The following is a 10,097-nucleotide window of genomic DNA, read 5'->3' as shown; positions in this document are numbered from 1 at the left end:
CCTCCACAGCAGTGCTTGATGTTCTTCATGCTGCTGAGTGGGTGTTACAGATACATGAGGGCTCTACTGAGGGGGAAACCCAAGTCCCTGCACCCCCTTTTTACCACCCTCACACATATGTTAATATAACAATAAAGAACAATGGAGGGTACTTGAAGTTAAGCTGGGCTGTGACCTGGGGAGATACTATTGTTGGTGTTAAGCATTGTTACCCCTACATTGTCTCGGCTGAAGAAAGTATCTCCAGGTTTTAACGAAAGGGACCGAAAAGACGAGCAGAGGAGGAGGAACTCATCTGAATTTTATGAGACCAGTGTTTTTCTTCTTTCTCTTTGGCAGGGATGAAACAGTCCCAACATAGCAGACTGAGGGCTGGTCCACTGTGTAATTATAGGATGTGAAGCTGCAGGATCTAAAGGCTGTGGTCTTTGCTTTGAGGGCAAAAGAGCTCCAAAATCACATCGGTGAAGCTTAAAATGAGCCCAGATTTCAAAGTGTTCAACTCATTTTTTATTTAGAACATCGCTGAATCTGCTTTAAAATATCACAAGGTTCTGCAGACATAACAAGTTTTCCTTTATTTTGCTATTTTTAAAAAGTCACAACAATTTGAACAACACAAATAAGATGAACTCGATTATGGATATGAAGACTTGTAACTTAAATGCAGCTTATACTTTAGACATATGTCTCACGTCTTGGGGGCTCACTCCTGAGTTTAAGTTCTGAACTTTCAGTGGAGATAGAAATGGTTACTCTTGGCATACACCATCTGCTCAGGAAGCTCTAATTATGTGTTGAAACGCTCCAGAGCTGCTACTTGCCAGGCGGTGTTTGGAGAGTTTATGTTGTTCTTTTGTAAGCTGGTGATCTTAAAAATCAAGAATTAAGAATTTTAACCTCTAAGTGCTTCAAAATCCCCCCCCCCCCCCTATCTTTTGACTCTATGTTGTGCCAGGACAATTATTATAAAGATCCAGTAATCGAAGATTTGGGGTGGCGTACAATTTCAGTCTGCTGTTGTTTGATCACGAGACGCTGGCAAACTTTGACCTTTTGCTTGCCAGTGAGCACAAAGCCTCATCATTACCCAGTGATTACATCATGATCAGTGTTAACATGATTAAACGTCTGAGGTCAGTTGAGGGTAGACTTATGCTGCCGGCAAAGCTGTAACTGTCATCTGTAAGTGGGAAGTTAAAAGCAAACATAGCAGTGTTTGTTTAAGACGTTAACCTGCAGCTGCTGGAAAGGTTTGCTCCAACTGTAAAGAAGATTACTCTGATCACTTCACCCCCGCAGCCAGATATTTTAACAGCTGAACATTGATTGGGTGCTTGGTGATCTTTTGTGATAAAAGCTGGTCGTTCAAAGATGTGCGCTCCACCCAGCGGCAGGACAATGTTTCATAACTTGGGACAGAATACACCTATTAACTACTTCAGACTTTGTCTTTGTGAAGATGTTGTGTATGGAAATGAAGGTCTATCTCCTTTGAATTCATAGCTTTTGTAATACAAATGAAGAGGCCTGCTAGTGTGATTCAACAGGGGTTCGCATGCAGCTTTGGAAAACTGCTCCATGCCCAGTCAATCCACATTTGAACTCATTTAAGAGTAACTTCTTACCACTGCTTATCAGCAATGAAGATTAACTCCAACTACTCTGACATTTTTTTATAGCCTTTAACTGCCAGTTCTGCAGATTTTGATGGGATTAGAGAAAACGGTCTTAATCTTAAAAGTATTGTTTGGCTTCAGGGTTGACAGCCTTGTCTCACAGTTTTGTTTGATTAGAGACTGAAGTGAGTAACGACATCAAATGCAACGTGGCCCCACAGTGAAAACTGGGTCTAAAACTGATTTAGTGCTACATGCAAAACAATGTCAAAATACTGAGTTGGTCCTATATCTGCAGCACTTTTCATGCAAAAATGGCTCCCGTGGGTATTATCATGTCAAGCACGAATATTTTATTGGACCAGATTGCATCAGATTCAACATTTTACTCTTTAATTTTGTAACAAAATGAAAACCGAAAACTGACATGTAATTAAATGATTTAAACTAAACATTCTGGGCATGCAGTTTTGTTGAATGTGACAAGTTAAAAACCATTAGGTTTTAGTAATATATTATTTAGTGCTTTATATTTTATGACTAACCATAAAACGTTCAATTCAAACTTAAAATGCAATAAGGTGGAAATATTCCACACCACACCAAACAGTAACAAGTCTGGATCGAGCACATTTGCCCTGCATTGTTCTTCTGCAACGGAAAACATTTCCTAGCTTCCCTTATTCTTCTTTCCCCATTCGACCACAATTGCCAAGAACAGTGAAAAATGATATGAAAATAAGTGTCAGTTATTGTAATCATTACTGGTGTAGCAGCCAGGGCGGTGCTGTGCAACAACCCCACCTACACTACGGCTCTGATGCAAATGAAGGGAGCTTACCCGGATCTACAGCTTGCTGCAGAGCACGCTGAGGCTCCTCCCTGCTTCAGACGCCTTATAACAGGGTATTCCACTGGCGCGAAAAACGCACTGTGTGGCTCTTTATTGTGGAGGCCGGGGCGAGTGCGTGCTGTTTCACCCCCGGCGTTTTTTGGGCTCTCTTATTTTTGTGTTCTTTTGTTTTATTTATCTGGAACAAAAACGTGTAGATCGCACACCAGAAACAACTCGGGGTTTGGTTTTTATCTATCACATTTCCGTGAATTGAAGACAATTGGGTCTTTGGTTGCCGTTGGGGGGATTTCTATTTTTTTTCCTGTGCGCTGAATTACGCATCGGAAATTTCGGGGAGAGCCGGTAAGTGGTTTAATTCTGTAGTCTCGTCTTTGAAAGTTTCACTTGAAGAAACGGACCTGTTTAGTAACAGTGTGGCTGCTCAGTGATCTCCTCCGCTTCACATAGCTGCTTAGTGGAACAAAGCGCTGTTTTCAATTCAGGAAATACCGTCTGGCACTTTTACGCAGTTATTGTAGCCTCTCGTGTGCCCTCACACTTGTTTTAAATCCCAAGTTTACACACACACACACACACACACACACACACACACACACACACAACTAGATTATTTAATAACCATATGTGTCTGAACAGCTTTAGTCCATCAGTGCAAAGAGGAGCATCTGCAAGATGGCATCAATTATTGATATGGTCCCATTTGTAGAAAGTAGGCTGTTAGGGGGATTGCGATGTCCTGATAGTGTCCCATTAGATGGATGGGCTACTTGATATGTGATCGTGCATATGCTGGGAACTAGGCTGCTTTAAAAAGATCATTGCTAATCTCTCTGAAATTTCCTCTCTGGTTGTGCAGAACGTTTTTCAGAAGCCACTCGTGTGTGCCACTGGATCATTCCTGGGAATAAACTCTGGAGGATATTATTAGCTGGGAAAATGGACTTCGACTCGCACTATTTTTTCGATTATTTGGATACCGAGGAGGATTTTTACAAATCAACCGCACCAAGCGAAGACATATGGAAAAAGTTCGAGCTGCTTCCTACCCCTCCCATGTCTCCCACCCGGACTCTGAACCCCCTCTCGGCGGGAGACAGGCTCAGCGTGTTTTCCAAAATGCTGGGCCAGGAGGACGAGTGCGAGGGTCAGTTCATCCCGGACACCGAGGAGTTATTCGGTAACCTCAGCTCCCACATAATTCAGGACTGCATGTGGAGTAGCTTCTCTGCCAGCAAGCAGCTGGAGAAGGTCAATGGGAGAACGCCGGCTGCGGGGCACACTGGTGTTTCCCCCGTCCCCCAGATCTCTGCAAGAGCGAACAAAGCGCAGTGCGTCTCGCCTGGTAGCTTGCTCTCCATCAAGGCGACGGACTGCGTCGACCCTGCTGCTGTTCTCACCTTCCCCGCAAGCAGCTGCAGGAAGCCGGCGTCATCTGGCTCTGAGTCCCGCTCTGATTCCTCTGGTAAGGATACAGCCATGCCTCTGATTTGCCCCACCCTGCCCTGCTCCAGGATTAAATTGCCCATAACAGTGCGTAATTTGGAAAGCGGGGGCTGCGGTTGCATAGCTGTGGTCTGACTTGCATGGTGGGGTTGTCAAGTGTGACACAGTCACCTAAAGGCTGGAAGCTTGCTGAGTGTAGTATTTTAAAAACCGCGCCCCTGCTACTCTCGCTCTACACCCCCCCCCCCCTCCTCCCTCCCCCAATTCTCTATCTTCCTCTGGCTCTGCATTGAAATCAAGTGCAGTAGAAGGGTGGGGTAACCCGCTGATGATTTATTGCTGTTTCAAAAACACTGACAGACCGTGAGAATAACTTTCAAGCATTTCCCAAATTAGGGGTTGTCCCCTATCAGCATATAAAGTGTTCATTGAAGCTGCTGATTAATGCTCAGTGGTTAAAGCCTCAATTCCTGCCATGGAATTGAACCTGGCATGCACCACCACCGCTCTAAGTGCTTCACCTGCTGCTCTGCAATCCAGGCACTGAGTGATAGGGATTTGCTTGTTTGTTTTATGGAATTGCTTTTAAAGGTTGAACTAGCTTGAGTGCTTTGTGGGAATTTGCAAGTTTGCAGAGTGAGTCCCTTTTCTGTGTTTACTAATGAGTTATTTGTCTGTGTGACAACAGATGATGAAGAGGAGATCGATGTAGTCACGGTGGAGAACAAGCAGAACCGGGTGCGGCTGGTAAATGTCCGAAAACCAGTCACCATCACGGTCCGGGCGGACCCCTGCCCCAAACGTTTTCACATGTCTGTCCACAGACAGCAGCACAACTATGCTGCTCGTTCCCCAGACAGTGAGCCAGAACCGGAGGAGGAAGAGGATGATGAGGAGGAAGAGGAGGAGGAGGAAGAACCCTCAAGCAAGCGTGCCTTTATGGGACCCAGTGCTTCAGCTCATCTCTCCCAACCATCATCCCCCTCGGAGGCTTCGCAGAACTCGGACACAGACGACACGGACCGCAGACGAAACCACAATTTCCTTGAGAGGAAGAGGAGGAATGACCTCAGGTCTCGTTTCCTTGCCCTACGGGATCAGATACCCGGCCTGGAGTCGGCCAAAACACCAAAGGTGGCCATCCTGACCCAGGCGACAGAGTACCTCATGGAGCTGCACAACAGGGAGAAACGGCAGCTGCAGGAGAAGAAGCGCCTCAAATCCAGACGCCAGCAGCTCCTTCGCAGGCTATCTGAACTCAAGTGCTCTTGAGCCTCCAAACAAGCGCGCCTTCAAAATAAACTGCCTCATTCACCCCCGAGAACTTTTGCTCACAAGTTACCCGTCACTTTTGAAAAGCTATGCTTTTTGTTTTCTACATGCCTCATGTGAGTAGCTGTGAAATTTGTCTGGAATGCATTCAGCTGTTTTTGTGGATTGACTGTGCTGGCCTGTGAACCTGTTCTGACGATGAGGAGTGGTTAGATTTTCCTTTTTTTTTTTTGGTCAATAATTGGGTTGATGAATTGATGCTCATCAATACCATGATGTGAATTGCCTGTTAATTAATTGCTTATCAAGAGCAAACATTTGTAGCCTTTTGAATATGTGTGTTTCTTCATTTCACCATTGCACATGGAGTGATGCATGAATGCCTTTCTGTGTAGCTGGGAGTGAATGAATTACCTATTGTTTGTTTTTTTTTTTTTTTTTTTTTTTTTTTTTTTTGTATGACTGATTATTTGAGGTTCCATAAAACAAAGACTCTGCTCCTCTGGGTGGTGTAACACCAGGCTACCCAAAAGCTTCTGTTTTGATAGGATAATAGGAGGAAAACTGGGATGATAAAGGTTGCACTACTGTACTTTATACTCACACGTCACTTTCAATGCTTCTTCTGATTTTGTTTCATAAGCATGCTAACAACAATAGCATCATTAAATTTTTATACCATATTTGCATACGAACCTGACGTCTACTGTTTGTTTTATTCAAATAGAGAAAGTTACGAGCGGCAAAGTGCCTCCCAGTGGTGCTGATGAGCTGCTGCCCTGCAGAAACATTGCCCTCTATTGTACCCGATCAAGTGTAAAATAAGGGCAGATCATTCAAATTAGCCAACAGTATCTTAACGTATTGATTCTCCTGCACAAGATGCCGGTCTACACAAGGTTGAGCTGAGGTTGTCCTTGAGACTCGTCCTTGAAGAGATGCCTGTGCGATTCTCCCCTCTGCAGTGACTGCTGCATGCTGGGCACCTGATGTGCTCTGAATTGGGTCACGCTCACACACAAATACAATCGGTATCTTTAGAACAGTCCCTTGGGTTTTTTTTTCTTTTAAACATCTGCTTGGATCCAGTGCAGCTATTCACACAGGTAATGCAGTCAAGGAGAATCTAAGTGGCTTTAAAATGTTGAAATATTGAGTGAGATGCTTTAGTTGTAATTGGGCTGTTTATTATAGCTATATATGTGTGTGTGTGTGTGTGTGTGTGTGTGTGTGTGTGTGTATATATGTATGTATGTATATGTATATATATTAGACCATTCTTTACCTACATTTGAAAACACTGGTCTCAAACATGTTAGCATCCTTCTATTCACCCCCTTTATGTGGAATTCATTCTATAGTAAATTGGCCTAAAGGACTAATATGAAACTAACTTCATGCATCCAAGGTCCTGGTGATGTTGTTGCCTGGTGTGTGACCTTACCAACGAGTCTCTGCAAGCCTGGATGACTCAGGTTTGAGCTGCAGTCATTTGTTTAATAAACTCAAAGCAGGCACTTTGTTCAAGTTCAGCCTGACAGACGAGCCAGGCACACCCTGAACTCCAACCGTCTCGCACCTCACTTGGCTTTTGTTATACCTGGAACTGGCTGGTGTTCCACCTGCCCGTGTTTATTCAGCGGGTCCCGTTTTTAGTCCTGAGGGCACTGTTTTCTGGCACAGTTTAATATATATTTCCTTCACCGAGTCAACATTTGGCTCAGTTTAACATGACACAATACTGACTATGCTATACTTTCTTCCCAATTACCTTATATTTCTTGAAGAAAACAGTGTGTTTTGCAGGTCTCATATTTCCACACTAAGGAGAAAACAAACCAACCAGGATATCAGGTAATGCAAACCTGAACAAACTTGTGATGGAGACCAGCTTCGGTACACATGGCCTCTAGTTTGTTGCTTAAACTTTATTTTGCATCAGGAAGTGAAAGCAGAAATCGGATATCAGGTCTTGAGCCAGATAGGAACAAAGTCTCTGTGTGTTTCCAGTTACCTTCCATCGGCAAAATTCAGTTTAAAAAATCACCTTTTTCAAGAGACTCAACTGTAAGTTTCACTTCATTTTCTAACTCCCAACAGCAACATGCAAAGTATTTAGTGCATAGTGTCGTGGATGCAAATAAAATGTTAGTTCTTGGGCAAAACATCATATCTTGAGATGCTGTTTGAGGAAGTAAAACACATACTGCACACGTGGGTTCATGCAGTGCGCTACGTAAACATGAACAGTGACAAAAAAGTGTTGTTTCTCACTTAAAAGGTGAGAACCATTTGCATTCCTGCTAATATTGACAGCAGACACTCGAGGCTCCAGTGTTTTTTAAAAAAACAAGACTTTTCCTGAGGGAAACAATGAGGTAAGAGGATCTGATTGTCCTGCTGGATGCTCTGTGCCGCTGACGGTTAACTTGCCAGACTGGATTTTCTGGTCGTCCACATTGAGCAACGTGCCTCTCACTTTTTACAGCTGCAATTTCTCGCTGTACCCTATAACTCTTGCTCAATATCCAGTATATATAAGTGCCGAGACTTGTACCATACACTGCAAATCCTCAGGAAAAGTGACAGCATCACTGCTGGTCAGGCAGTGTGTGATGTGTAAGACTGGGGTGGGACTGTGGAGAATTGATGATTTGACTGGGAGGAGGGCAGCCTTGTTTTGATTTATATCCTTGTTCTAAACCCACAGCCACACACTTGTCTTGCGAAATCTTAAATTCTCTTTTTGAGTCAGTCCACTTTGTTTTTTTTGCTGCGACTAGGCAATGTGCAATGACAGAGCACCTGCTTGTAAGAATGAGATCTAATGCTGCCGCTAACTTCTTGTCAAATGCATCAGTGCACTGCTGCATGGGAAATCCTTTGACTCAATACTGGGTAGCATTATTAATAGGGTAAATGATTGATTCAAATTGTGTTTAACCAAGCAGATAGGGTGAGATTGGAGAGGAAAGGCTAGGAAAGCTGAAAGAACCCTGACACGTTCAGAAATGATGAAACACGTATATAGGTGAACAGAAGCTCCACCGTGTAGTGATTTGCCCATTCACCTACCAAGAAAAAGATTCCCGTTTCAATCCCAAGAAGAGACACGAGTCCCTTATTTGTTATTCAAGAAGCGCATCTGGCATTCTTAGTAAAGCCAATTCCAACATGTGGGGCCAACTGCTATGTTGACCTCTTGTGAGTAAGAGAGCAGAATACTCACTGTAATTTATTTTATCACATACAGTTAGGTGTTAAACAACGAGTCCACTCTGTTTATGTGCTGCCAGTGAAAGAATGAACTTATATTTTTGACTTTATTACCTTTGGTATACATCTCGTCAGATGAAATGGCAAAAAAAAAAAAGAAAGAAAAAAAGCAGGTGGGAACATCTTTGGCAAGTTTCCCTGATGAGAAAAAGACTTGTAGTACTTGCTGCTCTGGCATTTCTTGCTGATAAAGTACATGTGAATCTGGAGGGCTTTTTTTCTTTTCTTTTTTTTAATGTCACTTAACCTTTAATTAAGCAACTCAGGCAGTGCATGCATGTTCTAGGAAAGAAGTGAGAGGATCAGCTTTCGCAATTGTTAAAATCCCCTAGCTGTCACTGTGATGAATCTCTTAGCTATGCATTTTAAGAGAGGGAGAGGGAGAGAGAGAGGGAAACAGTCATTAACACAGAGACACAGATACAGACACTGGCACATTGTGCAATATTTTCAGTGTATTATCTGGCTCTGTGACTGGCTTGACTTGTGTAGTGTGTATATATTGCATGTTGACACAGTGGGGCAGAGGAGGAAACAGACCATGAACGCACTGCACAGGTCGTGATTGTACTGGCTGCTCGTCGCTGACTTACAATAATATACAATAGTATACAATACATGTGGAACAAAAATAATAACCTCATGATTTTGTCTTTGAGAATGAGCTGAATAATCTCCAGTCAGAGGCCGTGTGTTTATGTTGTGCACACAGATTTTTTGAATCTTAGTTTGGTGGAAAGACGAGAAGTGGACTCATTGTCATCATTTTCTTACTCAACTCTCCGTGCACACACACACCCTTCCCCTTATTCTATTTTCAAGAGGCTGACGGTCAGGGAAGATGTGGAAAACACAAGCGGGAAAAAGCGCTCATGCACGCATCTGGTTGTGGGGTGTACACAAAACACAGATGCCGAAATGCTCAAGGAAACTTTCGCTTTTATTGTCCTTAATCTTTCTGCCTACTGACCCAAATTCGTCATATTTCCTAAGTGGGGACTGCACTGTTATTCCTGGCTTCCTGTTTGGCTTTCTCTCCACCCACAACACCCTCCAAAATCAGCTCCCCCACTACACTCTCTTTCCCCCCTCACCCTTTCTTCAGGTACGTATCTGTCGGATTGCTGATCTAGGTCAGTCTTCTGAGGCTCGGTTTCTCTCCTTCTCTGCTCTGCTCACACTCCCCTTCCTAAGACCAGCGTTATGTAACAGCGATGATTCAGCTGGAACAGGCCCATTTGGTTTATCCAAATGCATCTGGACTCAGCTGAGTGGTGTCAAACCAGGTCCAACAAATGGACGTGCTCTAAAACCCAAATCAGCACACATAGGTGTCACGAGTTAATGTGCAGCACCTGTTGTACAGCACAGCAGTTCAGAAAGCTTTTGTTGTGACTCCCCACAAACACTTCAACTACCCTCCTCAGCAGACAGCTGATGGGTGACAAATAAGGATGCTGGACCTCCAGAATAGCTTTAATGTGGCTTGGCGTTCTTATTTAAAGCTATGTCAAAATTAGAGTCTACAAATCAGTCGAAAGTCTTCCATTTATCTTCAGCTGAGTTAACATCTGTGAGTGTGAAAGCATCAGTAAACTATTCACCCTCTTATCTTTCAGTGACCCCCTCTC

The 10,097-nt window shown here is 43.5% G+C and overlaps 1 protein-coding gene across 1 annotated transcript; it reads left to right on the top strand.

The window, feature by feature from the left end:
- Window positions 1-2,534: 2,534 nt before the first annotated feature.
- LOC100712021 (protein L-Myc-1b) lies at window positions 2,535-5,885 on the top strand. Its single transcript, XM_003447760.5, has 3 exons — window positions 2,535-2,817; window positions 3,332-3,937; window positions 4,607-5,885. Exons 2-3 carry the CDS (start codon window positions 3,412-3,414, stop codon window positions 5,188-5,190), a joined length of 1,110 nt encoding a protein of 369 aa, XP_003447808.1. The 5' UTR covers window positions 2,535-2,817; window positions 3,332-3,411; the 3' UTR covers window positions 5,191-5,885.
- Window positions 5,886-10,097: the final 4,212 nt, after the last annotated feature.

The sequence above is a fragment of the Oreochromis niloticus genome, linkage group LG19 (genome assembly GCF_001858045.2).
Source record: "Oreochromis niloticus isolate F11D_XX linkage group LG19, O_niloticus_UMD_NMBU, whole genome shotgun sequence".
Classification (NCBI taxonomy): Eukaryota; Metazoa; Chordata; class Actinopteri; order Cichliformes; family Cichlidae; genus Oreochromis; species Oreochromis niloticus.
This window is presented reverse-complemented; position numbering and strand designations above follow the sequence as displayed.

What these genes read in the sequence shown, in the direction of transcription:
- LOC100712021 (XM_003447760.5), top strand. Translation starts at nt 3,412, where the DNA reads ATGGACTTCGACTCGCACTATTTTTTCGATTATTTGGATACCGAGGAG. An exon ending in GTCCCGCTCTGATTCCTCTG is followed by an intron (nt 3,938 to 4,606) that starts GTAAGGATACAG and finishes GTGTGACAACAG; the next exon opens with ATGATGAAGAGGAGATCGAT.